Consider the following 22,142-nt stretch of genomic DNA (forward strand, 5'->3'; position numbering starts at 1 on the left):
ATCCTATATTATATATGTGTGTGTGTGCGCGTGTGTGTTTGTGTGTGCGTGGATGTGTTAAACTTGGTAGGACCATTCATTTTCTCTTATATATTAGGAAAATTTACACCACATAGGTTGACCAAGTGGCCTCAGCTTGTCCCGAGGGGAAACCAAGTCTGTTGGCCATCAGTCAGCGTTATAGGCCATCCAAATACAAAATTGCTTCAGTATTTCTAGCCAAGCTAGATAAGTCTCAATCTCATGTCCAAATACTACATAACTATAAAAACTAACATATGCATCAGGAAAATTAAAAGCTAACCGCATAAAAAAAAAAAACTATGCATGTATAGTCTAGACTTTCTACTCTTTCTTCTCATCTAAAACAAAAGCTACTAGAGCAGGATCTTCAACAATTGCTCTCGGAATTCTATACATCTCTAGGATGCAAGAGATGTGATGGTCGATTCGGTCCATCCTTATGTCCTATTTGTGCAAGTAGAAGAGTATCTTTTCCATGTATTTTTTATAGTTTGGCAGGCCCTACACTGTTACCTCCATCCCCACAACAATTTGTTCCATCGCTTTTCCAAGAAGACTTTTCATTAAGAAATACAAGTAAAGGGTGTGTCTAAACTAAGTAATTCTCCCACGGTTATTCCCTAGATCTAGGACCAGTGTCCTCCAATTGTCGAGCTCTTCCTGTGATTCACATTCCTTCTTAATCTCTGCTTCCCAGTCTTCAATCAGCTTCTGAATTCCCACATCCGTCTCATCTTTGTATGTCGTTGTTGCCTCTTCTATGAGGTGCTTGACAGGCTTACGACCTCTATGGGCTTCCGACATGCTCGACCCCTTGTCTGCCCAGTGGGCCGACCCTCTCCTGCCACTCCCACGTCCTCTCGCTACTCGAGCCATAACCTGTGCAATGATGCCCTATTTACAACCAAACAAAGTTAGTTCATCAAAATTTGCTCAGTAGCCCATCTTTACTGTTCATAAGTTTCCTCTTTTCCATGCTTCTCCATCTAAGAATTAAGGTATCGCAGAGCCCACGGGTGGCTAAGGGAATTGGTTTTCTGACTCCTCTCCCAGGGCTCCTCATAGTTCCTATCCCCCTTACTATGGTTCAATTGTCAGTCGTCCCACTGCATCGAGAACCTAGCCCTGAGGCCCATTCGGAGCTTGGCACGACACCCGCATTTATACCCACTTTTTCACCCTCATCCAGCAGGTGCCAGTCATGGTTTTTCTTGCCCCTCTACCTAGAATGTCACCTAAGATCCCTAGATTTTCCCTCAATGCCATCTAGGTTCCCAGTTTCCCAAGGGTTTCCCGACATCCTACTGCCATGGTTGAGTTCCCTTCCCCCTACCCTCAGCTCTTTCATGCCTCTCTCGTCAACGCCCTGCCCCCAAGAATGGAAAACCCGCTATACCCTATTCCCCTGTCCTGAGAAACTACAGATAGGCCCGCTTTTCTTCTCATCCCACAATTGTGAATTCTACTACCAAGGTTACCGAGGTTCTAGTTTGATTGGGATAAAAACAGAAGGCAAAACCAGGCCATGGCACACCCATTCCTCCCCCAATGCTTCCTAGGAAAAGAAACTCCCCATTGTGACAATCGCTTGCCCCTCTTGTCTCCCCAGCAGAGCCCCAACTAGAGCATGGAATTGATACAGGAGCGGGGCCAAATTACATATTGGGAATCTATTTCATGTCCGTGGTCGAGGTTCTTTGTTTGCCTTCACCCCTTCCCAGCTCTGAGTCACCTCCCTTCTCCATAGCTGCTCTCTCTTCCCCTGCCCGTTGCTTCTGGGAAAGCTAGTGTCTTTTCGATCTACTAGTCCCACTAAGATTGGTAGCTATCTTAGAAGCAAACAATGAAAGCAATTTTTGATTTCCTTTATGTATGATAGATAAGAGAGAAGTAAAGGGGACCAACCTGGATCTTCCGCTTGACCCCTTGCTTGATTTCTCTCTCCCTTGATAGAGCTTGCAAATCCTCTACTACTTGTCTCGCTTTAGAGAATATCTGTAGAGACAAAGTAACAAAACACCATCAAAGCATATCGATCTATAATATCATAAACAATGCGGGATCAGAAATACATTGAACATACAATTGCATTCACAAATAACAATATTCACAAATATATGATTGTATGGAGGAAAACCCAAAGAACTTTATTAATAATAGAAGGGAGAATTACAACCCAGCTGTCTGATCTAGCATCATCCTCCCAGCATCAAAGCCCTCTTCACCTCATGAAAAGCAAGATCACCCAACAATACAATGTCTCTTCTCAAAGATAAACCAACAACACTTCCTTAAAAATTACAAAATTCCAGCCTTCAAATCTCTCAGATGAGGGATCCATTTATAGATGTCTTGCAAGGGTGTGAGTCAGCTTTGGGTTTTTGATTAGTGTCATTCAACTTGTTGTTCTTGGTTCCACTTGGAGATTTCATTGATCTCTTACTCATCCTAGGGCGAATTTAGAGAGGCAAGTGTCATAGGAGAAGTTTCTAGAAGATTCCATGAGTATCCACGTAGCAAACTGTCTCAGCCATTTGTCCATTCTCACTCATCGCACCCCACAGAAGGCCTCTTCAGTATGCATCACACCTGGCCAGTGTAGTAGCCAGTATGCATCACACCTTGAAAATGGAGCAGTCAGTATGGTCCAGTTTTGGCCAGTTCTGAGTGGTTTTTCAGGTGGAACTTCTGGGGAATGATGTAATCAGTTGACCATTATCCTTTAGGGTATGAAACAACACTTTTAGGGGTTAAAGAGCCCTTGGTTTATCGACATATATGATTGGGGTTGAAGTGCCCAAATATGTCTATAACAGTTGCCCCCTAAAGCATGATGTCGTAAATCTTTCGATGTTGGGTGAAATGCTTTAGCATGAGGATCCGAGGTATTCTAACTGGAAGGTGACCTATATAAGATACAATACAATACATCATCATCATATTATTTTCATGATCTAGCTGAGGTGGGCATTCCCATGCTCAGCTTTATAAATTCATTTTCATATACATAGGACAGATAATCATCTGCTGTTGCAGACTGGTGATTCTTTGTATGTAGAGTCATCATCCCTTAGCTTGGATGATCATCTATGCAGCTTCTGTGTACATTTGATGTCTTTATATTCCTGAATATATCGCAGCCTGGATGGATGAAACTAGATCTGGGGTCTTCAAACTCGTTCAATCTTCGCCCGATGTACAAGTCGATCCATGTGAAAAGATGTTCTGAAGTTGAACATGGAAAGACATCGTCTGATTACTAGCCAATGATGTAAGCTGTTAACAGATGCGAGAGGAATCACCGATAATGATAATGACCCTCAAGGTACCATAGTACAATTCACGTGGTGTGAATATATGATCTGATGTCGAACACCACGCAAAATCTTTCAATCGAAGGCCATTGATGTAAACTTGTCGCCGGAAGTGAGAAACTTGCCATTGAGGCATGCAAGCTTCAAAGTATTGAAAGTGTTGTTTCTAAGTCAACTTCTTGGATAATGAGTTGATGTTGACAAGAAGTGACCCGTCGTAGGAGGGCCTTGATGCATCCCACATCTACAACACGAAACGAAGCAAATGATTTTCTGGAGGTGAAAACGATCTGATGATACAAGGTTCGAGAATGGCGGTCATGAAAAATGGAGGTTGAAGGTATTGCAGCGGATGAGGGATTAGCTAGATGGAAAATTCTCTGAATGACTTCTCTTGAACATATCGGTGACACTGAGATGGATTGGTAGCATTAACCCCAAAAATGGATGGTGTGGAGGACCAATGGTGATATGACCAGTGAACGGAATAACCCAACCCGACTCAATCATGGTGATGGAGTGAAAGTGTCATGTTCAAGAGCGACCTGCTACCAATAAAATTCTTCAAGTTTTCTTCCCTTTTTCCCCAGTCATTGCTGACCAGTACCACTTTATTTTTGTCAAGCTTGAGGAGGATAACATGTGTGAAACTCATTCTTATCTGGATGGATAAGTTTGTCGCTATTGTTTTAACGAGTTTAATGACAAAGACAACTCAGTCCTTTTCATGTTTAGAGAGTTTGAAAAGGGAAGAAAAGGAAACTCCAGCAGTTCTTTTTCATAGCATAATCCATTGAGTCCGAAAAAGATTAAAATAATACAAAAGGAATGACTTTTCCAATCACTTTAGCGAGCCGAAAAAAGACAAGCACTTGATCTTTTTGTTGGATGATCACTCAGGTCCAAAAAGATTAAAATGTACAGGATGGATGGCGCTTCCCCTTATTGTAATGAGCTGGAAAGGCCAATAGCTCGACAATCTTTTCATATTTAACGAGTCTAAAAATATTTTAAAAGAGACTCGTTTTTTAGGAACGAGTGGTGTTTTCGGGTAGCAACTGGTTCTGGTTAAGCTTGGAACTTCTCAAAACATGGTGATGTGAAAAGGGTGGCTAATAGAATCACTCGTCACAGCTGTTCCTCAAAAAGGTAAACAATCAAGTGGAAGCGTATGATCGGCCAAAAGAATGGAGGTGATGGTAGGAACACAACCAAGGCTCAAAAGGCTGATAGCAGGGCAATCACAAAGGTTATTTACCGAGGGTGGATTCATTTTTTAATGAGCTTGAATCGGAAGAAACTATGCTCAGTGGCAGGTTTATTTTTTAATGAGCTTGAACCTTGCAGAAACATTGCTCATACAAGTAGTTAAAGATGTCTCTCATTGGTAGGTTTATTTTTTAGTGAGCTTGAACTCTACGATAACATATGCTCATTGCCTTTTTATGTAAGCTAGAAATGACCAAACTACAAAGCTAGAAAAACTAAAAGCTAAGGAACTACTGAGGTTAGGTAGGATGGTTTTGTCTTCCATCGAAGCAAAACCCTTCCTTTGGTCCTTCTGGTGTACAGATGTTTCCAGACCAACCGCCTAACCTAAGAAGTTAAAACTAAAAAGCTAAAAAGCTAAGAACGCTAAAAAGCTAAAAAATGAAATTGGTCATTTTTTGCTTGCAAAAAAAGTTTGCATGCCCCCAGGCATCGAGAAAAATAGAGTCTCCAGGTAACCATATGGAAGTCACTGTGGTTAGGCAGGATTGTTTCTGTCAGTGGTTAGACTAAAACACTTCCTTGGCTTTGTCCCCTTAACGAGTGGACAAAAGTGAATGTTATGAGATTACACTTCCAATCACATAACCTATAGGGAAATCTATCTTTTCTCCAAGGTTCGTCTGGATGGACAAGTGTGCATGCCCCCTAAACTTTGTCACATTCACCGGACTACTCGCTGCAATCAGGTGGATGGAATGAAGGTTGAAGAGACACTCTTGATGCAAAGAGACCATTTAGGGATGATGTTTGACTTGGAGCTATGTTTGAGCGAGGGAATGAAAGCTGGTCAATAAGCTGGATAATTTTGCCTTCATGCAGGAAGCACATCACTCAAAAGAGTGTGGAAACAATAGCTTCCATGCCATATATATAGTCACGTCCAAGAAGTAGATTGTAATCTAATGGTCCTTGGACTACCATCACGTTCAAGTGAACGATTTTCCTTTTCAAAGTTATTGGCAACTTCAGAAGGATCCCTAACAGTCGACTGGTTCCTTTGTTAAAGCTTGACAAATGTTGTGTAATAGGCGCAAGCGATGGCAAACCAAGTGCTTTCCAAGCAGTTGAGGAAAGGATACTCACTGAAGCCCCTTCATCTACGATAGTGCCAGACACGATCATTTTGTAAACTTGTACTATGATGCGGAATGGTGCATTAGATGGAAGGTGGGGTCTTGCTAGTTGATTCTAATCGAAGGAAATGACTAGATTGCTCGGAGGGAGTACCAGATAAACGATTGGATGAACCCCTTGAACTGGGGAATTTTCCTCCTGTTGTAAAGGAATGGGCATATTGCCCCCAAGTTCATCAGACTCTGTATTGACAAAAATAATTTGAATGGTGTCATTCTCATTCTCTTTGGAAATTGTATCATTTGAAGGTGGACCTTCTGATGATAAGACTAGGTCAACTGCCATTTCGACCTATTGACTTTGGTCCGATATGGACTCAGAGGGTTCACTCTCAACGATAGGCGTTTCGACCAACGATTGAGTTATGTCAGTCAGATTTTCAACTAGTAAAGGACTTGGTGGGAGCTTCCTGTATCTAGGCAGAAGTCACTGCGGCGAAGTAGGACAGTTATCCAAGACTTTTTTGGCTTCGTCCAAAAAAGGACAACGGTGAAGAGCATGATCACCTTCACATAACCTACATGGAAATCTTACATTTCCTTTCCATCCATTGACTTCACTATTACTAGTTGATGGTGCGTTGTCAACATGATCACCAAAGGTTGATGACACCTAACGGTGCGAATGGGAAGACCATTCTCTCAAGATCCGAGGGATGCACGGACATTCTCGATGAAGGTGGTCTCCTTTGCAAATTATACATGGAGATCTATGTTTGGAAAGTTTGGTGTGCGGATTTTCACCAGATGCTGCATGGTTGCCCCCTTGCTTAACTGACTTCTTCTTTTTCTCCTTCCCTTTCTTCTTCTTCTCAGTCACTTGGTTACTAGCATCACTACTTTCACCAAGTGAAGAGGAAGAAGGGGAGGGAGAAACAAACGAAGTAGAAGGCGAAGGGTCAACTTCAGTATCAACTGGTTGCTGATTCGATTGCTGAGGAATCACATTATTTTGAATGAAAGAGGTTGAGAATAGCCATACAGGCAGGCCAATTGTGATTCCCGGAAGGGACAATGTAGCCATATACGAAGCACCAATATCTCCCCAAGAAGAGAAAGGACTAGGATTCCCCCCAAGAGGGTTCCCTTGATTGGTGGACTCCATTATCTCAACCTCATATCAACGAAGGAACATGGAGGTTATTCCGTATTAAATAAATTTTAATGACACTTTGACACAACTTTTCTTTTTCAATTTTTAAGAGTTGAGAAAAAGCTAAAGATGACTCTAGTCCCCTTCGGTTTTTAATGAGCCTAAAGTGACAAGTGCTCAGATGGACCTTTTCTTTTAAGGAGTCGAAAAGGAATGAAAGTGACTACTCTGGAAATCTAGAAAGAGGGATTACCAAGCCAATCGCAAAACTGCAATATACACCGTGGTAAATTAAAGAGAAATTACCAAGGACTTATGTACGATAGTCAATCTTTCCGAATGTTTTGTTCAGTGCATTGCGATCAATAGGTCGGTAGACACGACTTCCTATGGATAAAGGATATCAGCCTATTGTGGTCTCCCAATATATACTCGACGATACGGAAAGCACAAGTCCATACTTGCACTTGTCATATCAAAGAGGAGGAATCACCCAACCTTCAATGAAAATGATAGTTACCAAGTTTTACGATGCCGGAACACGTCTCTAGCCTAGAACTCTAAATGTGTTGCGTTAGGTTCCAAAGCGTTGTTAAGTTCATTGAAATTTATTTTAGAGTTGATCTTGCTTAGCAGTTTGCCTTTCAAGGTTCACCGCGTGATGTAGATGTAAAATTCCTAAATATGCAACCTAAAATGATAAACAATATTTGTTTTCTTTTACCAATGAAAATCCTAGCTACTAAGGAAAGAAGATTACAATTCTTTCAACAAAGAGAAAAGAGCACACACTAAATGCACTTTTCCTAAATCATTTTTCGAAAAAAGTCTAAATGCAAATGAAAATGCATGTATTTGTTTTTCGTTTCCTTAATGTGAGAATGCCAAAAAGGACAACCAAGTATAGATCTGAAATATTTTCTTCAAAGTGACATTTCAACAATTTCTTTTCAAAATGAAAGGAAGACTAAAACGACACTTTTCGATTTTGAATAGGAAATTGTTTTCGACACTTCAAATATTAACAATTCAAATCAAATTCAAAGAAAAAAGTACAATTGACTATCTAGAAGAGGAAGACTTTACAACACTCTTCTTTTGACTCAGAATGACAGTTACGACACTTTTTGCATAAAAAACGATAGTTCGATTAAGCTACTTTTGACAAAGGATCGTAAATGATGGACAAATACATAAAAGAATTTACTAATCCTAATCAATGGAGGATGAAAAATGTAAAGGAAGGAGGCCTCAGCAATGAGATACTGATCATAAGCAGCAAAACAACTGAATAGAGCTGAAAACAAGTAGAAAAACCCAAATTTCAAAGAGAGAAATAGTATGAATCAGTCATTGCACCTGTGCTTCACAGAAACAGGGATGCATCTCACCTACTACACATGGGAGATGCGATGCATACTGGCTTCCAATGATAGATAGTGCAATGGGCCAAGGAGCGAAACTGAGGTGGGTTTTTGCTCAAATTTGCAGCTAAATTCAATGAGTTAAGTTGAGCTACTATGAACAGTAAAGAACAAAGTACAGGGGTATGATCTTAGGAGGTTATTGAGCTACCACAAGGGTGTTTAGAATGCTTGTAAGTTAGATGTTCAGTTCATAAACCAACCCGGAGATTGACTGAAGCAGCATTCATCTACTTTGCAATTGCATAGCAAGAGCAGTTCGAAGGCTATCTGGCTAACTTCAAGCTCCATCTGTAGTTTATAAAGTAAACAATCAACAACAAACAAACAAACTATTCGCTCCCCAGCGGAGTCACCATTTTGTTTCCGGGAAAACTAGTGTCTTTTTGATCTGCTAGTCCCACTAAGATTGGTAGCTATCTTAGAAACAAACAATCAAAGCAATTTGTGATTTCCTTTATGTATGATAGATAAGAGAGAAGCAAAGGGGACCAACCTGGATCTTCCGCTTGACTCCTTGCTTGATTTCTCTCTCCCTTGATAGAGCTTGCAACTCCTCTCCTACTTGTCCCGCTTTAGAGAATACCTGTAGAGACAAAGTAACAAAACACCATCAAAGCATCTCGATCTATAATATCATAAACAATGCAGGAACAGAAACACATTGAACATACAATTGCATTCACAAATAATAAGATTCACAAATACATGATTGTATGGAGGAAAACCCAAAGAACTTTATTAATAATAAAAAGGAGAATTACAACCCAGCTGTCTGATCCAGCATCATCCTCCCAGCATCAAAGCCCTCTTCACCTCATGAAAAGCAAGATCATCCAACAATACAATGTCTCTTCTCAAAGATAAACCAACATCACTTCCTTACAAATTACAAAATTCCAGCCTCCAGATCTCTCAGATGAGGGATCCATTTATAGATCTCTTGCAAGGGTGTGAGTCAGATCTGGGTTTTTTATTAGTGTCATTCCACTTGTAGTTCTTGGTTCCACTTGGAGATTTCATTGATCTCTTACTCATCCCTGGGCGGATTTAGAGAGGCAAGTGTCATAGGAGAAGTTTCTAGAAGATTCCATGAGTATCCACTTAGCAAACTGTCTCAGCCATTTGTCCATTTTTGCTCATCGCACCCCATAGAAGGCCTCTTCAATATGCATTGCACCGAGCCAGTGTAGCAGCTAGTATGCATCGCACCTTGACAATGGAGCAGTCAGTATGGTCAAGTTTTGGCCAGTTCTGAGTGGTTTTTCAGGTGGAACTTCTGGGGAGTGATGTAATCAGTTGACCATCCTTTAGGGTATGAAACAACACTTTTAGGGGTTAAAGAGCCCTTGTTTTATCGACATATATGATTGGGGTTGAAGTGCCCAAATATGTCTATAACACCCGTCAAATTCCTTAACCTTCTCCACCAACCTTCTTTATTCCTTCCTCCGCCACCTTGCCAAATCATTGTCCATGCATTCATTTCAAAGGACACCACACCCCTGTCTTGAGCATGTGGGGGACAGCGGTTGTTATGACTTGTGTACCACCCATATCACATCCCAGTTTAGCCTCTCTGACAATGGTCCACATCCCAATCGGGAAATATATATATATATATATATATATATATAATTAAACTATAGAACTCCAATAAATAAATAAATTAGGAACTTTAAATTGACATAATGAATATGGTTTCTCATAGTGAACCTCTATTAAATCAAATACGAAATTTTATTTCATTTTTATTTTAAATTTAAATATATTTATAATTTACAATATAGATCTAATTGGCTAGTTCATGTTGTTTCCTATAAATATCAGAGGTTGGTTCATTTAACAAGAGGTGGCATACATATTTGAGGGGTTTGGTGTCTCCTATGGGTTGTTCCTCACAATTGTTTTGTAAATTGAGGTTGGAACTTGAATTTACAACATAATCAAAACGGAATTTGTTGTTTTCTCCCATATGGGTTTCCATGTTGTTTCTTGTGTTCAAAATTTTATGTGATTGGTACTTTCCTCTATTCTTGAGTGCATTTGTTTTAATTATTTAAATAAATAAGTGTAAAAAATTGTATGATACTAATTCACTCCCCCTCTCGGTATACTTTGATTACCAAAAAATGGTATCAAAAAAGGTTCCTTCAAAAATACTTTAACAAATGGAAGGTAGATTTGTACGAAATCATGGCCAAACGATATGGATTCATTTCAAACATAGCATGAGTATTTGATGGAACCAATTATGTATTCTAGAAAATAAGAATTGAATCCTACCTAATGTCTCTTGGTGTTAATGCTTGATAATTTGTTGAAGTTGGATACATAGTGCTAATAAGTCCTCCAATATATACAAATGAAGGAAGAGCATATTCAAACAATGGAAAGGCTATAAATGAAACCTTGTGCAGTCTTAAGCAATATGAATTAGTTAGTGATGCAGTGAAAATCTACTGAGGAGGTTTAGGATAAACTTAAGAACATCTACAAAGGAGATGCTAAAGTAAAGAAATCCAAACTTCAAATTCATAGAATGAGATTTGAAATGCTATAGATAAATGAATATGGAAGTATTGCATAACACTTTCTTAGAGTTAATAAGGTATCTAACATGATTAGAGGCCCTACGAAGAAACTTGATGAAGATGTAGTGGTTTAGAAAGTATTGAGGCCTCTTCTTATGAGTTTCAATTCCAACATATCTACCATTGAAGATATGCACAACCTAAATGCTCTCTCAATGGTATTACTTCATGGAACTCCCATAGCTTATGAAATGAGAATTAGAAAGGAGAATTGAAAACCCAAGGAGGTTGCCTTCAAAGCTTCAATGAATTCTAAAGAACATCTAGACTACTCCATTTATAGTCATATTAGGAGATGGCTCAATTTGTGAGGAATTTAAATAGAGGATATGGAAAGTATAAAGGTAAGTTTCCCCTCAAATTGGTCACTTTGATTCAAAATGCCCTTACACTAAAGATGAGAAGTAAAAAAAAGATAAATATCAAAAGACTAGAAGTAAATATTACAAATACCAGAAAGAAAAGACTGAGAGAAAGAAGAGTTTTCTATTCTGGAAGATAATAGTTGATATATAGAAAGTGGAAAATAATTATCTGATGGAAGGCGTGATTAATGATTGCTCATGACCTATTGTAGCGGCTACAACCACCCTCCAAAATTTTACCTTAGCTTCATTTTGGAGCCTCCGTATCAACCATCGACAACAACATATCTTGCACTGTCAAGCACATTGACTTCAACTGTTTCATAGAGTCTTGTTAGCTTGTGCATGCAAGTTTGTTTTACCTCCTCACAGGCTACTTTCCGGACTTGGTGTTAGTTGTTAGTGTAGAAGCTCCCTTTGGGAATTGCACAATTATGGAGGGGAACCAACCTTCCCTCCAGAAATTGTGCAAACCCGGCTGGACACCTAGCTAGGCTCTAGAATTGCACAATTCCTCCTCATAATCTTCCTCTAAAAAATTGCGCAATTCATCCTAGGACAGTTGTTCAGCCCAGAAATTGCGCAATTCTAGCTAGCAGTCACTTGTTGCTCCCATAAATTGTGCAAATCTATCCAGGCAGCCTGCTAGGCTCATAAATTGCGCAATACAATCAAACAGACTTCCTTGAGAAAATTGCACAGTCTGACCCAGGACAGTTGCTTAGCCCAGAAATTGCGTAATTTTGGGAGACAGTCACCTGTTCCCCCAAAAATTGTTCAATCCCTCTCGAAAAGCCATATCTACTCAGCCTAGAAACTGCGTTGATTTTCATTTGAGGCTTGCAGACCGATGCATGTGCCTTCAATTTGATTGATTCCCTTTAGGACCAAACAAACTGATTTGCATGCATGGAGTGCTTTTCCCAAAGTAGCATGCAAAGGCATCCCTTGATTTAGGGATCAATTTTTAGTAGCTGGAGGTTACATGCAAGGATCATTTCAAAAACCTCCCACCAAGTGTCACTTTTCCTAGATTTGTGGCATGCACGTCACAACCTCAATTTTATCAAAACTCATCAACGAGACACTGCAAATCTCATTCCTCACATCGACCTTGTATCTCTGACATCCCACATTACATCTAGGATTCGTCAACACATTCAACTCAATTGTTTCAAGGTAAGCCCGCCTTTTGTGTCTTGCGCAATGTTTCTATTTCTTTTTTGTTTCGCTTTGTGTGAGTGCTATCCGCTTGATTTCAATGAGTGCCTACTGTCATTTTGATGTATGTTATCTTGTAGAAGTATCGTTTCATTTTTCATTCGCATCTCACTAATGTTGCATGCATGACACTATTCTTGCATTGTGCAATCCTTGGAGGCAATGTCCTGCTGGCCCCAGAAACTGCGCAATGAAGTTTGCTGGTTGCATGTCACTGCTGACTAAAATTACGCATTGCGCAGTTTCAGTCCTCAGTATGCTAGGCTGGACTGTGCATTGCGTAGTTCTAATAGTCAGTCAACCTCTTGGCAACCCGAACTGTGCCTTGCACAGTTTTGGCAATTAGTGTCCCAGCCCCCCAGTGAAAATTGCGCAATATTCACAGACAGTCACACAGGTATGTTACATGTCAGCCCTCTATTTTGTTTTAGTTTTTGGCTGGTAGATTGCTTCTCATGAGTATTGATACGTCTCTAGGTATCACAAGTGTCATCTGCCTCTGAGCAACACAGGTACAATGGCTTGCAGGAGAGCAAAGTCAAATACAACATTAAGAGTGCAACTGGGGATGTAGTCGATTAAGTGTCTATGAACTTGCCTATCCACGAATACATCAAGTTGTTCATGGAGAAGAATACGAAGATGAATGGCAGCAACATCACAGTGAGTAGCACCATTAGCAGTAGCAGAAGGCAACACACCTACATGCAACGAATGCAAGAGGAAGGTTGTTGAAAGCATAGAGGTGAAGAAAAGCTGCAAGTTCAAAGTTGATCCACTCATGACGAAAGAAGCTTTGGAGAATGAGGCTATGAGGTGACGACGCGACACGAAGATTGCACGAAGGCAGAGAGAGAAATAGAGAAGGATTTACATTTGTTGAAGCAGCAACTCAAGGAAGAATAGGAGCTGCACAAACGAGAGAATGAGTTGTAGCAGGAACAAGTACAACAGGGGGCGCAACATGCACAGACAGATGAAACTGCACCCATACAAGTTATAGATCCATCCCAATAGCTGGCACAGAGAAGATAAGGTGAGCCATGTTGTTGATCGCATGAAAGGGAATTCAGCAGCATGCATGTCATTATGCGCCTGCATGCGATGCCACCCATTTGGCACACTCGCCGAGACGAAAACAAGAACTAAGTCCGATTGGGGTTGGACATGCATTTTGATAGTTGATGTGCATGACAACTAGCACACACTTGGAGATGAGTGCAAACACTATGCATCAACATGTTGTCGGTCTGGTCGCACCCAAGATGACCATGCACATGCTATCAAACGAGTTAGACAAAGCATCCATATCAACGTACCCAGATGCAACAGAGGCAAGAGTTCACTTTCTATGTAAAATATTTAATATTTGTGTAAAATACTTGATACTATTTTATTAATGATGGTAAAATGTCTCCACAAAATATCTTCTTTGTTAAATCTCATAACATCTCTTGAAATTTCTTATACAATTTATACTTCCAAATATTTTGTTATATATAAATAATTTTTTTATTATTTTCTATCTTCTAATTATCCAATACAATATAACTTATTTATTTAAAAATCTATAGAACAACTTCCCATAAAATTTATAATTTAAAAACTAATATATCATTTAAATCAAGGCACAAAACCAAATGTATTTGCATGTAATTTACATGATTTAAACCTTCAATAAATATTAGAAACACCAAGATACCGAACCTCATTTAAAAACAATTTTTTTAATTTATATGTCTAGCCTGCAAATGCTATGATGGGAAGAGAAGTAAAATTTTTGTTTAGTTTATGTGGATGAAGTTTAGTTTATTATTGAACTTTTTTGTAAAACATATAAATAGTGATATTTATTATATAGATAGTGATTTAAGTGAAATAATTAAAAAAAAAAGAAAGATATTTCTATTAATAAATAAAGGTGTTCTCTAAGTCTATAGATGTTTGAGATCCTCAACCAATCTTCTTTACAAATATGTTAAAAAAAACATGGTTATTTCAAGTGAAAACTTTCTACAAATTTTGACTCTCAATAAAAATATAATGTACAATCATTTAAAACAACTCTAAAAATGTGATAGAAGAGATGTGAAAAGTATCACAACCTTTCTCAAATCATATAAATATCCTCTCAAATCTTCTTAAGTTATGAAAAACCCTTTTAAATCCACACTAGCCAAATAAAACCTTCCATACAAACTAAGAACGATATAGCATGAAAAATTACAATACATCAAAAAAAAAATTAAAATTATTTTGCAATATCTTAAAATTTTAATACAATATTTTAAATCAAAATAAGAAAAAAATAAAAATAAAAATTAACTCAATATTCTTATAAATAATACATTATTTTACAAATTCAAAATATTTTGAAATAACCGCATATTATTTCTTAATATTGAATTTATAAGAATCGAAATTAATAAAAATATCGAAAATTGGTTAATATTATTTTAACACATCTTTTACATCTAAATTGCTTCCAGGTATCTCGAATAATATGACTACCTTCAAAATTGTGAAAAAAAAACATAAAAGAAAAATGAATCCCTAGTCACATGGAGTCGAACATCACATGCGATAATGAATCTATATCATTAAACTCACTATCCAATATCACATTTACGCATCAGCAGTGTAAATGCTGCAATGGAGATAAACATAATAACAAGGCGTCGCCTTATTTTCACCTTGGCTCCATAGTGGTTAATGAGAGATTACCACCTGTGGAGTGGACAAGAGGTGCGCTACAATAGGTGGCTACTTCCAACGACTCACTGTTGCTTGACGTGTTGTTAGGATCTCCACGAGGAGTAACTTGACCACGTTCAGCCAATACACTCTCCTCATCTACGAAAGCAGGCCTTGTGGGCAAAGGAATATGCTGTTGCTCACCTGTCAGCATCGACACTGCCTGCGACATTGAAGGCCTCAACGTTGCGGCTGCTTCAGTGCACAGAAGACCAATTTTAATCACTCTAAGCCCTTCTTCCCCTGAGTAACTGCCCTCCAATGTGGGATCCATAACTTCTAAGGCTCTCTCTGCCTTATACAGTCTCCAGGTCTAGTAATTGACCAATGTCGACAAAACATAAAAACATTAGTTACCAAGAAATCATAATTCCATGGACATTTTTAGAAAATTCCTACTTCAAAAATGAGATCCAGTTCAAGAGCCATACAGTTTCAATGAGAAACTCCATGTGTTGAAGCAAACTATGGTTCTTTCTTCCGCTGATAATCTCGAGAAGAAGCACTCCAAAGCTGAATACGTCTGTTTTCTCTGTCACCTGTCCGCGTAAGGACTCAGGCGCAATGTAACCACTGTGCAATGTTATGTACAATCAAATCTCCATATCTTAATTGTCTTAAAATTATATGATCCTTTCTAATATATATGAGTTGTAATAGGTTCAGATCCTCTAATTTATTAAACAAAGTTTGGAAGATCAAGAGATTGAACTGAAGGGAGAACTCTTACCGAGTTCCTGCAACTCTAGTGCTAACATGGCTTTCATCTTCTCCAAATAGTTTGGCTAACCCAAAGTCTGCTATTTTGGGTCGGTATTTATTGTCTAGTAAGATGTTGCTTGCTTTGATATCCCTGTGGATGATTCGAATCTCAGACTCCTGGTGAAGATAGGCAAGCCCGCGCGCAGTTCCAACAATGATTTCATACCTCCCTCTCCAATTAAGTAAATGCCGTTTTGTTCTATCTACAATAATTGCATGACAGACAGTAAAGGAATTAGCAAACTACGTACACAAACTCGAACAATTCCAGGATTGAAGCAGAGATTAATTAGCAGTGAAAGAGCAAGCGAGGACAAACCGAATATAATCCTGTCGAGACTACTGTTGTGGAGGTATTCGTAAACTAGCAGCCTTTCTGATCTTTGAACAGAGCAACCAAGCAATCTCACTAGATTCCTGTGCTGAACAAGAGTGATGAGATTTGCCTCATTCAGAAATTCATTGTCTCCTTGCCTTGAACCTATATTCAGCCGTTTAATTGCAACCACTCTGCCATCAGGTAGAACCCCCTGAAGATCAAAGAAATTCAAAATTACTTTTATTTTCCACCAGATACATCAGATGTTTAGACTTTTTGCTGTGGACATTAAAGCGGATGCACATAAATCTGATTAAAACAACATTTATTTCTATCTGCATGCTTATATGTGATTCTATTTTTTTGGGGATAGATTACACAGTTGACCTGCATATCTATTCCTGTGACGGTTTTTTGGATGGCCATTTACCAATTTTTGGACAGATCTACGAATACATACTGGACATGTATCTGAAGAATGTAATTTTATTTCTGATAGTAAAATTAAGCTTTTGCTTTTTGCCGAGAAAAAAAAAAGTGACCTGGACCTGCTACCCACTAGTATGTAATTGAATGGAAGGCAAAGATCGTAGGCCCTTACCTTGAAGACGGATCCAAACCCTCCTTCACCAAGTTTGTTTTCAGCTTTAAAATCGGAGGTAGCCCTCCTTAGAGTATCGTATTTGAAAATAAGCTCCAGATTCGCCATAGAAGGCGATAAGCTAATTTTCCCTTTCTCCCCTGTCAGAACAATTACATATGTCTATTTATCTTAATCAAATACGTGAAAATTTCACCATATACAATTGAATGATTGAGCAATTTAGGAACCTGTGGTTCGAGAAATCAGTTCCCAACGCTTTCTGAGAAAACGAAAAAGGCCTACGGCTGCGATTAATCCAATGGTAGCGGCTACTACCCCCAGAGTTATCGCAAACACATTAGGTTCTTTGCTTTCTGCCAATTTTCACACGAAGCCTCAGCATTAAATTGGGCATGTTTAATTTCACCAAAATGCACAGAAACTAGTTTATTCTTATCATTGTAAAATATGTGAAGGAACATACCGGATAATAGAGGTGGCGGCGAGGGAGTGAAGAAAAACTGAAAAATCTCGTAACGCAATTGGCAGCCCATAGCATAGAACTGTGCTCCATTTGATCCATTTGCGCATAGCGATGTTATATTTGCGATAGCGACAGATAAGCAAGACTGGCAGCTTGCTTTGGACAGATCTGTCCAACACTGGGCTAAGCTGTAGATTACCCTCGAAGGCGAATAATCCGTTTTGAATGCATTTGCAGCAAAAAGGTTCAGACTCTGCACGGCCGTTTCGGAAATATTTTTGAGCACGTTAAAAACAGCAGGCGGGGCAGCAGGCGGGGTAGCAGGCGCGGTAGCAGGCACGGCAGTAGGCGGGACAGCATAATCAGTACGAGGCTGGTAACTGATATCCGAGTTGCAAGCGCTACCGCTGATACCCTGAGCACTATAATTGTAAAAATAATGATCGTCATAACGTAAGAAGCAGCCATCTAGTTGAATGAATCCAGAAGTACTGTTTTGACATGTCTCAAGAAGCACTGCTTTTATCTTGAATGCGCAATGTTGGCAGTCAGAGGAATTTAAATCTCCCCTGCACTGGAGAAGACCATAAACAGAACTGCTATTTTGCCACGCAACACTAGAGGTATTGAATCCAGTCGTGGAAACGTTGGCCACCAATGATTCCAGAACATGGTTTAGATGAAGCTGGAAGGGGCTACCGTTTGTATACTGGCTAGTCCCACAACCGGACCCATTCAAAACCTTAGTAGTATAATTCATATTTTGACCGACTGAGAGGTGCAAACACGTACATAGAGTGAAGGTGAGTAGCATGCTTCTGATTAATTGTGTCATCTTCATCGCCATCGCAGCACAGGGCATGAGCTCAAACGCTCTGGAGCTGCTCTTATCTTCTCAGGCCTGGCAAAGTTCAAGCGAACCTGACCTTTTATCATGGTTCCATCTTTTTTTAATTGATTATTATTTTTTTTTAATTATGTTTAAACTAAAGCCTAAACATTGTGAAGTTAGGTTAGTAAATAATTAATTAATTAATTAATGATGTTATTTAAGTTAATTTATGGCTGGTAAACACCGAAAAACATTAAAACATATTACATTTTTCTACTTACAGGTCTTACTTTATTTTTTTCCAAAGTCATTAAGATTTTCATATAATTGAAAGCTTTAAAAGTCAAATTCTTACATGGTGAGGCTATAAGTCTAAGATAATACCCTAATAAAATAAGAAATTGAACTGGTTACTTAACATTTAGGTATCTTAACAACCCACCTCATCACCTTCTATCTAAGACTCCATGAATAATATTATAATTTTTATTAATTGATTATTATTATCTTTTATTATTATGGAGAAAACCTATGATAACTATTGTGAAATAGAAGAATATGTTTAAACAATATTTTAGAAGCCTAAACATTGTATATTGGCTACTCCCACAACTCGCCCATGCCAAATACCAGCTTTAAAATTTATCTGTTGACCCACAGAGAGATGCATACACGTACATAGAGTGAAGGTGAGTAGCATGATTCTGATTAATTGTTTCATCTTCATCGCCATCGCAGCAGCACAGGGCGTGAGCTCAACGCTCTTCGATGCTGCTCCTATATTCCTGGGAACTTTAAAACATTTATTCACAATATATCTCAATATAAATATAATAATTACTTTTAAAGTTATTTATTTAAAATATAATTTTAATAAAAAAAATTAATAATTTTAATAATAAATAAATAAATATATAAATATAATTTTAATAAAAAAAATTAATAATTTTAATAATAAATTAATAAATATATAGGAACAGGGACCTTCGCATTCAAATTCAAAACCCTGGGCATCGTTATTAAAGATGAAATTTTTGAGAGGTTGTCTATCTAATGGCCTTTATATATGATTTTTTTTTAAAGGTTTTTTTTACTTTATATGATTTTTTCTAAGTTTTTTTTTTTAATTTTATTTTACTAGTAGCTTAATTTATAGATTGAAATTTTTTTTTTCATATATATATTTTTAGTTAATTTTAATCAAGATAGTTGTGATTTTTAAAAATTTGAGCTTAAATTGTTTAATCTATAAAATCTGAGTGCTTTTTAGCTTTTTTAAAGTGTTGAATCCATTTACGCATGCAAAAATATATTTTAAGAAAAAATCACATTTTTGCTTAAAATTGTATAGCCCAGTGAAAAAGAGTATTTTGTCTATAAATTAGACTACACCATAATTAATAATAATTATCAACAGTGATATTTCTTTTTTACCTCTTTTATTTGAGTGTTCTACAACTTTTCAACATCAATTTTTTTGTTTTTAATTAACACTATAAAATAAATAAATAAAATTAATCTTTATTACTATTATTACTAGTTAAAAAGTGAAAATTGACACTATTAATTAAAATATCAATAATAATAATAATAATACATATCAACTAATTATGTAAACTTGGTTCATGTTAATATTTTTTCCAAAAAAAACTCCCGAAAAATTAAGATATTCGCTATAAATTAAGATGAGTTACCATAATTTCCCGAAAATTAGGATGAGTTGGGATGCACTTAATTAATGTGTTGAAATTGAAAGTCAAGTTCTTGGTTTTCTAGTGTGAGTTGATTGAGGAAAAACACAAGTGATTTAGTTTCAAGCGGTTGACTTGAAATATGACGAGTTTCATGCAAAAAATAATTCCTTAATTAGAAAAATCACTAATTTTAGCCTTTTGAATTGCCTTTAAAAGGAGGAACCAAGGCACAAGTTTATTCACTTTTTGGTGAGCACAAGTTGGTGAGACCAAACAATAAGAAGCACAAGTTTGTGTGTGGAGCTCGTGAGAGAAGAGTGTGCAAGAGAAGCTTGTGCACGTGTTAGTACTAGGTACAGGGCAGGAGGGCAAGAGAAGCTTGTGCACGTGTTAGTACTAGGTACAGGGTAGTAGGGAGTAGTAGTATTGCAATGGTTTCAAGGTTAGATCAAGCAGTAAACACAAGTGTGTCTTTCATATTAAAACAATTGTATTTTGTAAGAGATCAATTGCTAAAATTTTCTATCAATAAAATTCTCATCAAGCAGAGGGTTTTCCTAGTTGGATTCCCTAGAAAAACACTATGTTTAATTGTGTGTGAGTATGTCTTCAATTATGTTCTATTCCACTACAAATTTGAAGTAGAGAAATTATGTGTTTTAGTGAAAAGAAACTAGTTTTTAGGTTTTAGATTGTTCACTATAAAAGTTGCAAATTTTCAAGGAAATTCTACATGGTATCATAGTAGTGAACATAATCGACCAACAAATATATTTTATATTTGAACAAAAGATTCAGATGGCCTAGTCTAAATATGTTGCAGTCTATAGACAGTTAGCCCACTCAAGCCTAAAGTCAACCCAAAAGATGAGTGCAAGTATGGATAGAGGTAGGGTCATTATATGGTTTCCAAAGGAGCACTCATGATAGTATATTATAGGTCTATGCTAAAAAAAATTAGGGCATCAGTTCATGGATCCATGAGTGCAAATATCTCTCAAGGAGTGGCTATGCCTGAGATATGAGTTATATCAATTATTCGACAAGGAGACCTAGATTTGCAAGGGAAACAAAAATTATGGAGATATATTGCTAGGTGGAAGACTGCCCTAGTGGTGTTTGGTCAGAGCTCTGAAGAAGCCTAAGAACAGTAAGTGTATGGACTATTAGTGGTTGATTTGCAAGCCCTAGATCAGTCAAAGAGTTTACTATGTGGTGGAAGTTTTGTAGGCCCTGAGGAGAGTTACAATAGGGTTGATGTGCCATAGTGACACGGAAGATTTATATGCACTAGGAGTAGCGTTCTGGAGCATCTAACAAGTGAGAAATCCTTGAAGTCCTCATATACAGTGATCATTGAAGGACTAATGAGTTGCTAGGAGGTAGTGTTCTGGAACCCTAGTTCAGTGGGTTGAAAATGGCCAAACCATTGATAAGAGGGTAGATCCAAAAGACCCAATGAGTAGACTTCTTAGTGGAGATAGAGGCATTTTATTGGGAAGATCAATGAGCCAAAGTTTAGTGACACAAAAGGAGTTGTGATCATCGATAGTGGAAGATTATGGACTTGCAAAACATGGTGGGAAAGAACAGGTCTTCAAAGAAGGTTTTGCAAAAGAAAGCAGGGAAGCCTTTTAGTTTAGAGGGAGCAGTTGCAACATCAAAGAACTTGGGAGAGTTGAACACAGATTGAGGTGGACGAGGTTCTTCCACGAACACCTTCCTTGCTAAGAGAGAGTGTTCAAAATATTAGCAAGAAAAGGGTTCCTTGTTTTGTGCCTTAATCATAGGAGCTAAGACAAGTTCCATCTTATGCATGACTCAAGTTCCTAAAAAATAGGAGATTCCCTACAAATTAAGATGAGTTCCTATACCCCGGATGCGGGTGGCACAATTGCTTTAAATGTTCATCATGCAAAACAATAAAACCTGGTATTGCTAGCTGCAGAGCAGCGTGGCTTCCCAAGACTTCACCTCGCGCAAGAGGGATGGAGTTATTAAGGCTGGATTTTGTAGGATATCTGCATTTATGGAGTGCGCTATTCAACGCAACATTAAGGCTGTTATAATCATGTCGATCCTGTATGTTTTCCTCACACCATGCGCTTAGTCTTACTGCTCAGGGCCCTGGTCAGCTGTGGTATATGGTGACAGGCTGATACCTGCAAATAGAGGCAAGCTCCAAGCCAACTCTCTGTATCTCTGGAAGAGGTTTAGCACGGCTTTAAGGGGTAAGCTCTCCACAGTTCTTGAATTCAGAATTGGAAGTGTTGT

The 22,142-nt window shown here is 38.1% G+C and overlaps 1 protein-coding gene across 1 annotated transcript; it reads right to left on the reverse strand.

Annotated features, from left to right (window-relative positions):
- Nucleotides 1–618: 618 nt before the first annotated feature.
- LOC149217531 (cysteine-rich receptor-like protein kinase 1) lies at nt 619–18,189 on the reverse strand. The gene is made up of 8 exons (XM_089390256.1): nt 17,343–18,189; nt 17,107–17,232; nt 16,877–17,016; nt 16,276–16,486; nt 15,925–16,159; nt 15,626–15,767; nt 15,208–15,507; nt 619–918 (listed from the first exon to the last, which is right to left on the reverse strand). Exons 1-8 carry the CDS (start codon nt 18,187–18,189, stop codon nt 619–621), a joined length of 2,301 nt encoding a protein of 766 aa, XP_089246382.1.
- Nucleotides 18,190–22,142: the final 3,953 nt, after the last annotated feature.

Source organism: Pinus tabuliformis, chromosome 1_1 (assembly GCF_031772625.1).
Source record: "Pinus tabuliformis cultivar Carrire ecotype Pingquan chromosome 1_1, CPIR1, whole genome shotgun sequence".
Lineage (NCBI taxonomy): Eukaryota > Viridiplantae > Streptophyta > Pinopsida > Pinales > Pinaceae > Pinus > Pinus tabuliformis.

Bases quoted from the DNA above. Each gene is read 5' to 3' on its own strand.
- LOC149217531 (XM_089390256.1), bottom strand. From the start codon at position 18,189: ATGGCGATGAAGATGACACAATTAATCAGAAGCATGCTACTCACCTTC. The intron at 17,017-17,106 runs GTTCCTAAATTG...TTGTTCTGACAG, and splicing joins ACTGATTTCTCGAACCACAG to GGGAGAAAGGGAAAATTAGC. The intron at 919-15,207 runs GTAGCCACCTAT...GGTTGTAAATAG, and splicing joins GCAACAGTGAGTCGTTGGAA to GGCATCATTGCACAGGTTAT.